Here is a 14,987-nt window from a genome sequence, read left to right as displayed (position 1 = left end):
ACGGCGCTATGTGCCGACGCGCGTGGCGCTGTTGCATGTAGCATCGCCATATTCAGTTGTAGCGCCCCAAGAAGGAGGTGGAGCGCTTCCAGTAGCGCCCCGCCTCCTGTTTGGGGCGCTACAACTGAATTTCAGGCGGAGGGGCGCTAATCTTTTCGGGACGTTAAACGTTAGCGCCCCAAAAGGGGCAAAGCCGAATTTTTCCCCAAAGAAACTTCTTGATGCAACCAGGGCTATTCCTCTCTTCGCCAAGCCCCAATGTCCAAAATAACACACACTGCTGATGATGCCACCGTTTTTTTTGATCATGATATTTCAAAAGCATATTTGCTAAGGAAGATGCTTTCTAACTGCTAAAAGTTCTTTCCTCTATTTTGTGTTTTGTGTCTCTCCTTGTTTCCTTTTATCCATTTCTGTGTTTGTTTTGTCTCTCCACATCGGATCCTGGATCTTCCAGCCTAAGCAGCATTTCCAAAGATTGATTTTTAAAACAAAAATATAAGGATGCTCCAAGTTCAACTCAAGATTGGCAGTTCATGTCAGTCAGAGATTGGTCCTAAGCCATCAGTGTCCTTTCAAATTTCCTGTGAAATACATTTTATGGGCTTGATTTCTCCTTTTAATAATATGTTACACTACTTTCAGCTCTGATCTAGCCAAGTAACTTTAAAAACAAGTCCATGTATGTCTGTATGTTTTTATTAGTGGTGACCTCAGGTTCAAAATCTTTTTGCAGGTTTGAAGATGCTAAAAAATGGTTTCAAAAATCTAAGCAAGAGTTTGAAGAAAACCCGCCAACTGTAGAGTGGACTGATGTGGTGCTAAAAGCAGAAGAGATTAAACCGGAAAATTTTGCAGTAAGAGCTTTATCTCGAACTATTCAGAATTAAGCCACTCAACTTGATAAAATTGATGCCGTGTCTTACAAGCTCAGAAGAGTAGTCAAAAAAATGTGCTAAACATTTCAATCTAAGTTTACTTCCCCCCCAGTTGTATAATCCCAGTGCTTTGAGGAGTCCCCATATTTCTGTGAAATGACCAGTAGTGTCTGAAACATTGGTGTGGATGGTCTTAGTTATTGGAATACGGATTTTTCTGCATTTGGCGAAGATGGCTAGGTTAGTAATACCGCTGTGCCGCACCAATTTTCTCCCATGTTTCTTTTTTTGTTTGGGTTGCCACCCAGTGGAGATGAGGCACATTAGACGCTGTCACCCAAAACTTTGCTTTCTGTAGACACCGCAGACATTATCAGTATGATTCATGGGGGTTAATTCAGCCACTGCGCCAGTGGTGCAGAAAGCCAACTTGGTAGATTTTGCTTACGTTTTTTCAGTTAGTTGCTTTAGATGACTTAAAGTGTGATTGGCAATTGATTTACGATCAGAAAAAGCGCAACCACTCAAAGGCAAAAATCATACTCATCACCGTCAGTAAAATAAATTTAGGTAGTGTCAAATTGAATTCCTTGTATGCAGTTCATTGGCCAGTTAGTTGTCTTCAATTTTTTGGCAGTCTAGTTCAGAGACACCAGAACGATACTGTGTGTGTGTGGGGCTGTGCTATCTGAATTTGGGGTCAATAAATGTTGCTTATACATAACTGATTAAAAATGTCAGTGGAGGTCAGATTGACTACATTTTAAAGTTCTGTAGTTAGCACTCTTTTTTATTTTGTAACTACTGTATACCACTTGGCTCAAGTTGATATCCCAGTCAAATTATTTGTCTAAGACAAAAGTATTTAAAATAGGCAGCCAGAATGCTATTTTTACTTGCACCAATCATGTGGATGCTGAAACTCTTTTTGCCATCCCATAGGTCAAAATAAATGAATATATTGAAAAGTGCAAAGATCCTCCTGATCCTATAGCGATCTGCCAATCTTCTAATTGTCAGGGATACTACAAGAGGGAAATCTATCCATCTGACCCAGATTACAAGGTATGTCTTCATAGGAAAAGCCAAAACAAAATTTATGATTGTACTTAAAGGTCAGATTTTTGAAGTATTTATTAAAATATAGAATGCTTGCATGTAATAAGCCATTCTGAAAATGGCTCCCTGCCACCAGTTGTTTCTTTATGTATAATTTGCTGAAAAGGATTGTTGCCAGATAGCCCCACTGACCATATAGAAGTTGTAATGGGATACTGTTTCTGAATGTCTTTACCAGTGGAAGAAAGGGAACTTGCATATAAGGGTACATTTTAACTTAAGATCTAGCCTAGCAAGTCTTACCAGAAATGTCAATTTTTTTCAGATGTTAATGAGCAATTAAAAAATCGGACGGAGGTTTATCATGCGGGATTTCTGCCCATTTTGCATTTGTTCTGATTTTCCAATCAGGATTTTAATTGGTTGAGGAAGCACCTTTCAGTTTAAGGGTAGATTCATGTAATTGAATGCACAATGATGTAATTCACACCATTTTTCAACCTTTTCGTCCATATGGTGCTAGTTCCTTTTCCTGCCCATTTAACCTGGGCATTGAGGGTTGCTAAGCGCTGAGCTCCGAACAGAACTCAGTTTAAAATAAGCAGGTGGCCATATTGAAAAGTAATTGCTGAAGCTGTTCTCTAGCCCCCCCCCCCCCCCCCCCCATTGGCCCTGAATTTCCGACCCCCACGGGTGTATACGAGGTGTGTACGCGCCCATTGGGGCCGCGCAAGTTTCAGGTTTAAGCATGCGCTTTGCATCCGCATGACCAAGAAAAGTGCCTCTGCGGGTGGAGAGTTGTGCTATTTGCTCAACTTCTGCCCGCTGAAAGGCTATAGAATTCTTAGGCCTGGTAAAAGCAGGCGTAAGAGTTTAAAAAATAGAAACATAAGATTTTATCACTCACTTATAAATTAAAAACCCTGTCCAATAAGGTAAGGTTATATTAAGCCCCGTTAAAACATATAGGCCTAGAAATTCAGTGGCCTGCGCCACCAGTTTGCGCCCAAAGAGGGCACTCAGTGGCTTTTGCGCCACTGGCCACACCTACCGCGATATTTAGCGGGGCGCTAATGGCGCCGTTAGCCTGTAGCGCTGCGCCGCCACCGATGACGTCATCGGTGTGCGCAGCGCCCCGCTACCGCCCCGATGACCATATTTGGTCGCGCCCGCCTCTTCAGCGCCGGCCGCAAATAGCGACCGGTACATAGGGGCCTACCTGTGGCGGTAGTGGCACTAGTTAAGGTGGAGGTGCGGCCGGCCGCTTTTTCGGCGGCCGCCTGCCAGCACCTCCGTCCCCGGCCTCCTACACCTCCACCGCCCCCCCCCCCCCCCCCGCGGCATTGCCGGCTGTTTCCCGAGAGCCCGGCACTTCTCTTTGGTGCCGGGCTCATTTGCCGGCACTCGCGAGCGGGGATCGCGCTGTTGCAGGCACCTCCCCCTTAACAGTGGGAGGAAGGCCTGTAGTACCGCAGCGTGTGGCGCTGCGGCCCTTAGCGCACCGATATTCAGTTTCAGCGCCCCAAGCGGGGCGCGGGAAGCCTCGATTAGCGGCCCGCTTCCATTTGGGGCGCAGAAACTCAATATCCGGATGGCGCAAGTGGCTCCGCTCGCAGCGGTAATTCCAGCGCCCAGGCGAGCTTGGCGCCCCAAACTGAATTTTTAGCCTATAAATAATTTTTTTTTAAATTAAATTTTTGTTTAACATTTAATTAGGTACCATTTTTAATTAATTTTATCTATGTAATGGTTTTTCTTTATTTATTTCAGTGTGTTGGTGCATTCTTCCAGTCGTCCCCATTCATACTTATGACAGTTCGGTAAGTACGGAAATGTCAAAAGTATGAATGGGGATTCCCTTCTTCCATTGGTTGGGCTGGCCCACATGATCCCAGGGGCGCTTGCGAACCGCATGCGTCCCTGCGATACGTGGGCCTTTGCGCATTTCGAAAAGGAGAGGTCCAGGAATGGAAGCCTCGGGATCTACGGAACCAGCAGGTAAGTTGGTAGAATATTTTCTGATCGGAGGCATCCGCCCGCAGGAAGCCTCCGATCAGAAATTCAGAGCCAATGTTATTGAGCTCTTTCAAGAGTCTTTGTGACCATTTGTTTGGTGCTGCCTTTTTTGACCTCTGCTGTCATCCCGTCACATTCTGCTTTTCTTTGGATGAGGAGAAACAAATGAGGGAGTTGAGGCTGCACCAGAGGCACCTGCACCCATCCAGCAGTATCCACACACCCAAAATATACAGGCGCAGGCAGACATGCATCCACTTATCTAAGGAACAGTGCCTGTGCAAGCTGCGGCTTCCATGACTTGAGTTATACAGCATGCTGCAACTAGGCCTGTAGCCAAAGCACAACTGGTGGCCACTCGGCTGTCCATAGATATTTTAAGCAATTGACTAATGTCTTGTTTGTTCAAGAAAGCAATTCCATCATCTTCCCATGCAGGCAACTGACAACAGCACATGATCTGTGCAATTTTATAGCACGCAGGATCCCCAAAGGTCCATTGAGTAACACTGTACATGATGTGGCTTTTTGTGCTCCATTACACAATGACTCTGCTTGCATGACTAGGAAAGGATTCCACTCTCAATGTGAACTTTGCAACCCTCGGCACCGGATTATGAAATTCAAAGTCACTTCTCGGGCAGCTTTCATTTTAAGGTAGTTGCCTGTCGCACCAGTATTTTGCCCACAAACACTGAGGATTGTTCCTGGGTCATCATGGTTCATGACGTGAGTGTATTATTCCAAGACATCAGCTGAGCACAGGTATAATGAAGTGCTGGCGTCCAGCACAGTAATCATCAAGTACATTATTGGCATTTTGAACCAGCAATTCAGGTGCTTGGGTAGATCTGGGCCACCTGGCAGAGTGGTGATTGTTGCTGCATGTTGCAAAACTTTGCCTCGCAGAGAGACATCATCGTGGACAGAGGAAAGCTTACACCCGATTGGAAAATGTAGGTTCCACATCCTTCTCTTCCTCCTTCTAGCTTCAGGCTTTGTAAATCTACCTAATCAATGACCTCACCCAATCAATGACTTATTTACTTTGTTTTCACCTTGCTGTTTTCAGTTTTGGTAGTGTCCTGCTTTATGGGCTTTGGCCCTTCAACTTGATTTCTCAGTTACAAAACTGTGCGTTGCACATGCTTGCATCGAAAAACATTTGATTCCAGGAATTGTTGAGGAAAAGATGTAAGTGGCTTCATAGTATGTGATTTATTTTAGCAGTAACATCACTTCTGCATTTGAAAGTATTTCAGGTACCAACGATATAGGTAAAAACTGGGATGAGGTCCTAAAAGCTGAATATAGGGAGTTAGGTAAATTAAAAAATAGGACCTCAAAGGTAGTAATCTCAGGATTGCTACCAGTGCCACGTGCTAGTCAGAGTAGAAATAGAAAGATATTTCAGATGAATACGTGGCTAGAGGAATGGTGCGAGGGGGAGGGATTCAAATTCCTGGGACATTGGAACCGGTTCTGGGGGAGGTGGGACCAGTTCAAATTGGACGGTTTGCACCTGGGCAGGGCCAGGACCGATGTCCTAGGGAGAGTGTTTGCTAGTGCTCTGGGGGAGGGTTTAAACTAAAATGGCAGGGGGTTGGGAACCTGAGCAGGGAGACAGAGGAAAGGGAAACAAGGATAAAAGCAAAAGATAGGAAGGAGAAAAACAAAAGTGGCAGTCAGAGAAATCAATGGTTTAAATCAAACATGGCCACAGTAAATAATAGTTCTAATAGGTCTAAGAGCATTAAAAAAACAAGCCTGAAGGCTTTGTGTCTTAATGCGAGGAGCATTCGTAATAAGGTGGATGAATTAGCTGCGCAAATAGAGGTAAACGAATATGATTTGGTTGGGATTACGGAAACGTGGCCAAGGCTGGGAACTCGACATCCAGGGGTATTCAATATTCAGGAAAGATAGGCAAAAAGGAAAGGGAGGTGGGGTAGCATTGCTGGTTAAAGCAGGGATTAACACAATTGTAAGGAAGGATATTAGCTCTGATGATGTGGAATCTGTATGGGTAGAACTGAGAAATACCAAGGGGCAGAAAACGTTAGTGGGAGTGGTATATAGGCCTCCAAACAGTAATGCGAAGGTTGGGGATGGCATTAAAAGGGGAATTAGAGAAGCGTGCAATAAGGGCACAGCAGTCATCATGGGTGACTTTAATCTACATATAGATTGGGCTAACCAAATTAGTAACAATACTGGGGAGGAGGAATTCCTGGAGTGTATATGGGATGGTTTCCTGGACCAATATGTCGAGGAATCAACCAGAGATCAGGCCATCTTAGATTGGGTATTATGTAACGAGAAAGGGTTAATTAGCAATCTTGTTGTACGAGGCCCCTTGGGTCAGAGCGATCATAATATGATCGAATTCTTCATTAAGATGGAGAATGAAGTAGTTGACTCAGAGACTAGGGTCCTGAATTTAAATAAAGGAAACTACGATGGTCTGAGGCGTGAGTTGGGTAGGATTGATTGGGGAATGTCACTCAAAGGGTTGACGGTGGATAGGCAATGGCAAACATTCAAAGACTGCATGGATGAACTGCAGAATTTGTTCATCCCAGTTTGGCATAAAAATAAAACAAAAAAGGTGACTCAACCGTGGCTAACAAGGGAAATTAGGGATAGCATAAGATCCAAGGAGAGGACATATAAATTGGCCAGAAAAAGCAGTAAACCTGAGGATTGGGAGCAGTTTAGGATTCAACAAAGGAGGACAAAGGGATTAATTAAGAAGGGGAAAATAGAATATGAGAGTAAGCTTGCAGGGAACATAAAAACTGACTGTAAAAGCTTTTATAGCTATGTGAAGAGAAAAAGATTGGTGAAGTCAAGCGTAGGTCCCTTGCAGTCAGAATCAGGGGAATTTATAATGGGGAACAAAGAAATGGCAGACCAATTTTAAAGACATATTTTGGTTCTGTCTTCACAAAGGAGGACACAAATAACCTCCCAGAGATGTCGGGGAACATAGGGTCTAATGAAAGGGAGGAACTGAAAGAAATCAGTATTTGTAGGGAAATGGTGTTCGGGAAATTGATGGGATTGAAGGCCGATAAATCCGCAGGGCCTGATAATCTACATCCTAGGGTACTTAAGAAAGTGGCCCTAGAAATAGTAGATGCATTGCTGATCATCTTCTAACATTCGATGGAATCTGGAACAGTACCCATGGATTGGAGGGTAGCTAATGTTACCCCACTATTCAAAAGAGGTGGTAGAGAGAAAACGGGGAATTACAGACCGGTAAGCCTGACATCGGTAGTGGGGAAAATGCTAGAGTCTATTATTATAAAAGATGTAATAGCAGAGCACTTGGAAAACAGTGACAGGATCGGACAAAGCCAACATGGATTTACAAAAGGTAAATCGTGCTTGACTAATCTACTGGAATTTTTTGAGGATGTAACTGGTAAAATAGATAAGGGAGAACCAGTGGATGTGGTGTATTTGGACTTCCAGAAGGCTTTCGATAAGGTCCCGCATAAGAGATTAGCGTGTAAAGTTAAGGCACATGGGATTGGTGGCAAGGTATTGACTTGGATAGAGAACTGGTTGGCAGCCAGAAAGCAAAGAGTTGGAATAAACAGGTCTTTTTCCGAGTGGCAGGCAGTGACTAGTGGGGTACCGCAGGGATCGGTCCTTGGACCCCAGCTATTCATCACAATATATATTAATGATCTGGGACGAGGGGACTAGATGTAATATCTCCAAGTTTGCAGATGACACAAACCTGGGTGGTCATGTGTGCTGTGAGGAGGATGCCGAGAAACTCCAGGATGATTTGGACAGGTTGGGTGATTGGGCAGATGCATGGCAGAGGCAATATAACGTGGATAAATGTGAGGTTATCCACTTATGTGGCAAAAACAGGAAGGTAGATTATTATCTGAATGGCAATAGATTGGGAGAAGGGGAAGTGCAACGAGACCTGGGTGACCTTGTGCACCAGTTGCTGAAGGTAAGCATGCAGGTGCAGCAGGCGCTTAAGAAGGCAAATGGTATGTTGGCCTTCGTAGCGAGAGAGTTTGAGTACAGGAACAAGGATGTCTTGCTGCAGTTGTACAGGGCCTTGGTGAGACCACATCTTGATTATTGTGTGCAGTTTTGGTCGCCTTATCTGAGGAAGGATGTTCTTGCCATGGAAGGAGTTCAGCGAAGATTCACCAGGCCGAGGCCTGGGATGGCAGGAATGACGTATGAGGAGAGATTGGGTCATTTGGGCTTGTACTCGCTGGAGTTTAGAAGAATGAGAGGGGATCTTATTGAAACTTATAAAATTCTGACAGGGCTGGACAGACTAGATGCAGGAAGGATGTTCCCGATGGTCGGGGAGTCCAGAACCAGGGGTCACAGTCTAAGGATAAGGGGTAGGCCATTTAGGACAGGGATGAGGAGGAATTTCTTCACCCAGAGAGTGGTGAACCTGTGGAATTCTCTACCACAGAAGGCAGTAGAGGCCAATTCATTAAATATATTCAAGAAGGAGTTGGATATATTTCTTAAGGCTAAAGGGATCAAGGGGTATGGGGAGAAAGCGGGGCCGTGTACTGAATTTGGATGATCAGCCATGATCTCATTGAATGGCGGAGCAGGCTCGAGGAGCCGAATGGCCTACTCTTGCTCCTATCTTCTATGTTTCTGTGAAAAATCTGAGTTGAAACTAATTTCCATGGTTTGTAGAGTAAGCATACAAGTAAATCTCCCAAATGAACATATTTCATTTATATTCAAAAGTTGGCAGCTGTACAAATGCTTGAGAATCTATTTTGAAGACACTTAAAATATTAGGGAATTATTCTTTCCAGTGAAAATATCTCTGGAGACATGGAGCTCATAACTGAAAGGCTTTTGAGACTCTTGAGAGAACACTGATAGCATTTTCATCGCTAATGTCAAGCAGTCTAGCTCAGGTACAGTGCGAACTGGTGCAAAGTAATCTCCAATGGCATGGCTTAAACCTATCTTCGAACCAGACCCCCTTCTCTGCCAGCAGGCATTTTTCACTTTCCACACCAACGATCTTTGAAATTGTGCCAATTTAGTGCTGAATTAAGGGCAGTTTTGCGCTGCAGATCTTTGCCCATTGGAAATTTTGCATAACAGTGAATAACTTAATTTCCAACAGTTTGCATTGGATTTGAATAAAAGCTCTGGAGGTGTAAGAATAATTCACAAACCCACAACTTAATTTACTTGGATGTAACACTGCAGGGGAAAAAAATAATGATTTGCTTTTGAGCCTTTTCTAGGCATCACAAAACAACTCTAAATGCAGAGTACAGGAAACTTTGTTATATCCGGCACCGACGGGACCGAGCTGCTGCCGATCTATCAAAACTGCCGGACATACCAGCGTTAATGTTGAAGCATACGGAGGTTTTCATCTCTGTACCTGACAACAAACACTGTTGTTTAGCAACAGCTTCAAACAGTCGGCCCGTACCTTGGAAGCGTCTCTGTAGCTTAGCAACAGCTTCAGAGAGACTTTCCAAAGCCTGACTGTTGGGGGAAAAAAAAGCCACGAGAAGAAAAACAACCTAACGGAACGGCTCCTGATTTCTGCCGGTAGATCGAGGTTTCTGGACATACAACCTCCAGATAAACCAAAGTCTCCTGTAAATCCCATTGCAGCACAATATAAGCATGGTGTATGTACACAAATGATATCAAAGTTTGATTCAGGCTAAGCCTTGAACCTCCCAACTCCTTGGCAATATGCAAATTTTACACATATTATAAAAACTTTTAAAAGGAGAAGAAACTTAGTGCCCAGACATTTGGAGGACAGCGGCTGTACTTGGATCTCTTGATTTAATGAGAAAAAGGGGAAACTTGTAAATTGAAATTGCTATCCGTGCACTCCTCGAGATCAATGTTAAATGTAATGAACAATAAAGGACCCAGCAGAGTTGTGGGAAATTCTGCTCATCATTGGGCCTCGGTTTGAATGCTTCCTGTTGATAACCACCCTCTGTTTATGAAATTTTAACAAACTCCCAGACCATTGCCCTATTTTCCAGTTGTACTATGACACTATTTTTCTGAAACAATAATGTGGCTACTGAACTTTATCAAAAGGTTTCTGAAAATTCAATTTCTTCTTCCTCTCTTTCCCCGCATTCCTCCCCAAATACAGCAAGAAACTGTTCTTTTAAATCTTTGAAATTTGCCGCATCTACATAAGTAATCTTGTTTCATTTCAGGGCCATGTGGAGCTTGGCTGTGATAATACTTGTTTGATAGAATATCATACTACATGCTGGAAAAAGTTAAAGGACTCTCGATATCATGGGCAAACTAATCAGGTAAGAAATATTCAAGTTAATAATTTGACTCTACACCTTTTAAGTTTCCTTATCTGCTGTTAAAAGGATGTGGGCAGGAAACTCCCTCCCTAACAGCACTGTGGGAGTACCTTCACCACACGGACTGCAGCAGTTCAAGAAGACGGCTCACCACCACCTTCTCAACGGCAATTAGGGATGGGCAATAAATGCTGGCCTTGCCAGCGATGCCCACATCCCTTGAATAAATTAAAAAAAAAAAAAAAATCTCATACTCCCCACCATTGGAGCAAACTCGGCTCCTGTAGTCCAGATACAGTTGCTGGTGGCAAGGCCGATCAAATTTTATTTTACATTTGCTTTGATATTCTTTATATGCAAATAACTTAAATTCATTTTTATATATTTCAGAATTTCTGTTCAATGAAATGTATAAACGGTGATTGTCAAGGCCTTATCATAAAATTTGTGATTCACAATGCTTCAGGAAGCACACAGACAGAGGTAAGAACCTGCAAAACTGTTCTATATGTTAGATTGTAAAAGGGCAGTGTAGCATCAGTGAGCTTAGAACATTGCCCTTTCTGCTCGGATGCCTAACTTTACGTTTTGTGTCTGTACACAAGGGATGTGGGTTCCTCTTCCTCTTCCACAGTCAGGTGAATTTTGCTGCAAGTTCAGATTCAAACTAAAGCCAATGTTATAGCTGGAATTCAGTCCACTTCTGGTTCCTGCCAGGTTTTGTGTTTGATCTCCTGGCATCGACTGTGGTTCAAGTCTGAGTTCAATCTTTGGCATCTATTTTGAGCCTTTGTGATCTGCATTATTTAGGCAGTCTGTATTGCCCAGTGCTAGGGAGATTTCCTAGGGTTGTGTGCTTTTTAAGGGTTACTCTATTAAACATCACTTGATATGAAATGTTGAAGGAACTGACACACACTCCCTACCTACTCAGGCAGCAAGGACAGGACCATGGCTCGCTTGGCTTTCCCATCATTCTTGACCTCTCTGCTGCCTTCAACACCTCCTTTTCTTTGATCCACCTTCTTGACACTCTCCTCTAGTTTCATTCCTGTGTGTCATTACATTTTCTCTAATGGTTTCTTCCCCTGTATCTGCATGGTCGCATCCAGCATGTTCCAGGACTCTTTCTGTGGCCTCCTCCTAGTCATAATTTACGTACTATCCCTTGGTGATCTCATCCACAAGCACAGGGGAGCTTACACATGCATGCCAAGAACACCAACTTTACCTTTCTGCCACCACTGATTCCAAGGCTGTTGTTATGCATAATGACACTTTGTCCAACATGAAATCCTGGATGAGTTGAAATTTCCTTTAGTTCAAAAGTAGCAAAACTGAAGCCAGAAGCTACGTGACTCTCGCTATGACTGTCGCCAACCTCCCTGGCTGCATGCTCAGGCTGAATCCAGTGGTACACAATGTTGGAGCTCTGTTCAACCCTGAACTGAGTTTTTTTTAAATCCCACATCTGGTCTGTTACCAAAACCACACTATTCCACCTCTGACACACTGCCTGCTTATGCCCCTACCTCTCCCCACCAATGTCGTATCTTAATTCTCGCTTTTATCTCCTCGCGATTTGATTTCTCACATGCCCTCCTCCCTGTCTTAATCCTTCAAAAACTCCTGCTGAAGCAGAGCTCTTGGATCCGAATCCTCTCCCGCAGAGTCCCACACACCTATCACTACTTGTCCTTGCAAAGCTCTGTGACCTGGTGAATCAATTTCATGATCCTCATTTTTCTCTTCAAATCCCTTCATAATCTTCCTCCACCCATTCTTAGCGTTGTTCTCTAGCGAACATTCCGTTTCTCTGACTAGATTAAAATTAATTTCTCTGCTTCCTTTGACCTTCTATTGATCTTTCAGTTACTATGAATCTTGCTCTCTGGAAATCTCTCCCAAACTGCAAGGCAGTTGTCACTACAAACCTATTTGATATTCCCACTCCCACTCATTCCCTTTCTTTCTGTGAGCTTGTCTTTCCCTTGTAAAGTGTTTTTTGAGGCATTTCCTTTAAGTGAAATGCTATATAATGCTAAGTGGTTGTGGTAATGGTTGCAGTTAGTGTTTTGTCTCCTATCTGTTTTTCACTTGCTAAACATTTTTCTTACAGTTTGAAGTGAAGGTTCCTGGTCTGCCACGTCAACTTACAGCTGTGTAAGTGTTTTAAAAGAATAAACTGCATTTGTATCATGCTTAGTATCATAAACGTCCCAAGGTGCTTCACATACAAGAAAACGGCTCGAACATTAGGAAAATTAGGATTAAAAACAGAAACGGTTGGAAATACTCAGCAGGTCAGGCAGTATCTGTGAAGAGAGAAACCGAGTTAACATTTCATGTCGATGACCTTTCGTCAGAATGAAAAACATGGTACCTCAAAGCCGTTTGATTGGGAAAAAAAATGATAATTTTGGTTGGTTGGTTGCTTTTGTGGTGGTTGCCAGCTCATTTATTGCATTTTGGTAAATGAAAACAGTTAATACAAAAATGCAGTGATTTCTCTGTAGATGGGTTTTTGTTCAGTTTTTTTGTTGTCCTTGGGGCATTTGAATCACTTCGCCGCGTACTTTGCCTACCAGATAGCAGTTTTTCAAAAGCTTACCTTGATCTCAAGCCTAGGATAGACACTTTTCAAGATCTGGGGAGTTGGGATTTGCCCATGAGTATGATCTAAGATGGGAGAGCCAAAATAATCTAGAGTGAGAAGGGTAGAAAAGACTCAAAAATGAAACAAACATTTGAACTACCTGCATGCTTCATGCCCTACAGATTTTCCAATGCCCTTGTCGATGTTTTACCTCCCCGCACCCCCCCCCCGTGCACACTTTTGCCCTACTGATTTACAGCAGATATAGAACTTTATATGGTATAACATGGTCATAAAGGATTTGCAACTCATGTGACAGTGGAAGGTTCAGAAGTGCATAATCTTCAAAACAGTATCTCATTTCGATTACAAGCTTAGAACTGAATTTTAGAAACCTGTTCAACTCATTTTACAAAAGAAAAATCGGGTCTCATTTTGAGCTTATATTTTCTTATCCTTTTACAGAAAAAATGAACCAAAGACAGCAGGTGCCCTGGAGGAATCCAATAAATGTAATGAACAGAAGGATACTGAGATGGGAAAGGAAGAGAATGGAACACATCCATCTTGGCCAACAGGTTTGGCTGCTTTTGAGATTAATCATTTTAGTCATGGCTGGTGTTTCTTTCCAATTCTTAGCCTTGTTTTTAAATCCCTTCACGGCCCCACCCCTCCTTATCTCTAAAACCTTCTCCAACCTTAGAACCCTCCGAGAATTCTGTGTTCCTCCATCTCTGGCCTTGTTCATCCCTCAGTCTCTTAGCCCCGTGATTGATGGCTGTACCTTCAGCCGTCTAAGCCCTAAGCTCTGGAATTCTCTCCCTAAACCTAGCTCTCCCCCATTTAAGATCCTTCTTAAAACCTACCTCTTTGATCACCCTTTTAGTCACCCCTCCTAATATCTCTTTTGGCTCTGTTTTAATTTTTGTCTGATTATGCTCCTGTGAAGTGCCGTGAGACGTTTTCCTATGTTAAAGGAGCTATATAAACGGAAGTTGTTGTTGAGATGGTGGAATGGGTTAGGAGAGGGGTTGTTGGGGAGAAAAAAGGAGCCTACAGTTGTTTTGTCCTCCTGGAACATATGAAAACAATGGGCAGGAAAAGACCAGCTGGTCAAGCAAGTCTGGCCCCACATCCATGATTCCAGGAGCATAATGACTAGACATTTCTTATCCCCCACAGCAACCATGTAATCTTCTGGGAGAGGCAAAAAAAAACCCAGGGCCAATGAGGGAAAAGAATCAGAAAATTCCTCTCCAACCCCCTGAGGTGATCGAAACCAGATCAGGAGATCACATTGGCCACGTGGAATAATACTAGTTTTATTTTAATGAATTAGCAGTTTGCGGAAAGTACTGTAATTTGTTTTTCTTCACTGAACTTTGGAAACTTCCCCCACCCACCCACCACATGATATTAGTAATGCTGTTAGAACAGTTTGCGTAAACTAAAATTCCTCCCATGTGAAGCCTCGTGTGTGCATGTAAATGATAGAAAGCCCATATGTATCTAGTGTAGATACCTGGTCACAGAGCAGTCCTTGTCCTTGCTAATTTAAATTGCAAATGTTGCTACCAATTCCATAACTGATTACACAAGGACATTGAAATTATGATAATTGCAATACAATGATGGCCGTTTTGATTCAAGCAAGTATCAACTTTTGTACAAAATTAAATGAATGTATTGAACTGACTATTAAAAAACATTCAAATGTTGTAACCTGAATGAGCTGCTGTTCTTGTGAGTTATGTATGCCTAAACCCTGATAACCCTCAACATGCAAGTCCCATGTTAGGTCGGCTGTTGCAGTCTCTCTCTTTCATATCAGTAAAAGTGACCTTTTTTAATGACACCCCTGATGCACTTTGGGATATTTTTCAACGTTAAAGGAGCAGTATAAATGCAAGCTGTTATTCAACATTTAATTTTAGATTTTGTAGCTAGAGTTAATAATTTCTGTTGCTTGTACAAGTTACCAAATTTTGCTGCGTGTTTTGCTTCACAAGTATGACAAGTTTTTTTTCTGATTATGTTGACTGGATTATAATAGTATCACTGATTATAATACGCAGGCTAAATATTAAGCAAGATTGAAACACAAGTTCTAAA

The 14,987-nt window shown here is 42.8% G+C and overlaps 1 protein-coding gene across 2 annotated transcripts in view; it reads left to right on the top strand.

Moving 5' to 3' along the window:
- The window catches only part of LOC147107679 (E3 ubiquitin-protein ligase DZIP3-like), a 126,840-nt gene that overhangs the window by 43,171 nt on the left and 68,682 nt on the right, over window positions 1-14,987 (top strand). For both annotated transcript variants that reach the window (XM_086006901.1, XM_086006902.1), the window contains exons 6-11: window positions 737-857; window positions 1,821-1,943; window positions 10,178-10,279; window positions 10,670-10,762; window positions 12,399-12,442; window positions 13,341-13,453. In XM_086006901.1, the coding sequence (XP_085863027.1) occupies window positions 737-857; window positions 1,821-1,943; window positions 10,178-10,279; window positions 10,670-10,762; window positions 12,399-12,442; window positions 13,341-13,453 (596 nt within the window). The remainder of the gene's footprint in view (window positions 1-736; window positions 858-1,820; window positions 1,944-10,177; window positions 10,280-10,669; window positions 10,763-12,398; window positions 12,443-13,340; window positions 13,454-14,987) is intronic.

Source organism: Somniosus microcephalus, chromosome 14 (assembly GCF_052327205.1).
Source record: "Somniosus microcephalus isolate GS21.2 chromosome 14, FLI_Smic_1.0, whole genome shotgun sequence".
Lineage (NCBI taxonomy): Eukaryota > Metazoa > Chordata > Chondrichthyes > Squaliformes > Somniosidae > Somniosus > Somniosus microcephalus.
Note: the sequence above shows the minus strand (reverse complement) of the source record. Positions and strands in the feature narration are given on the sequence as shown.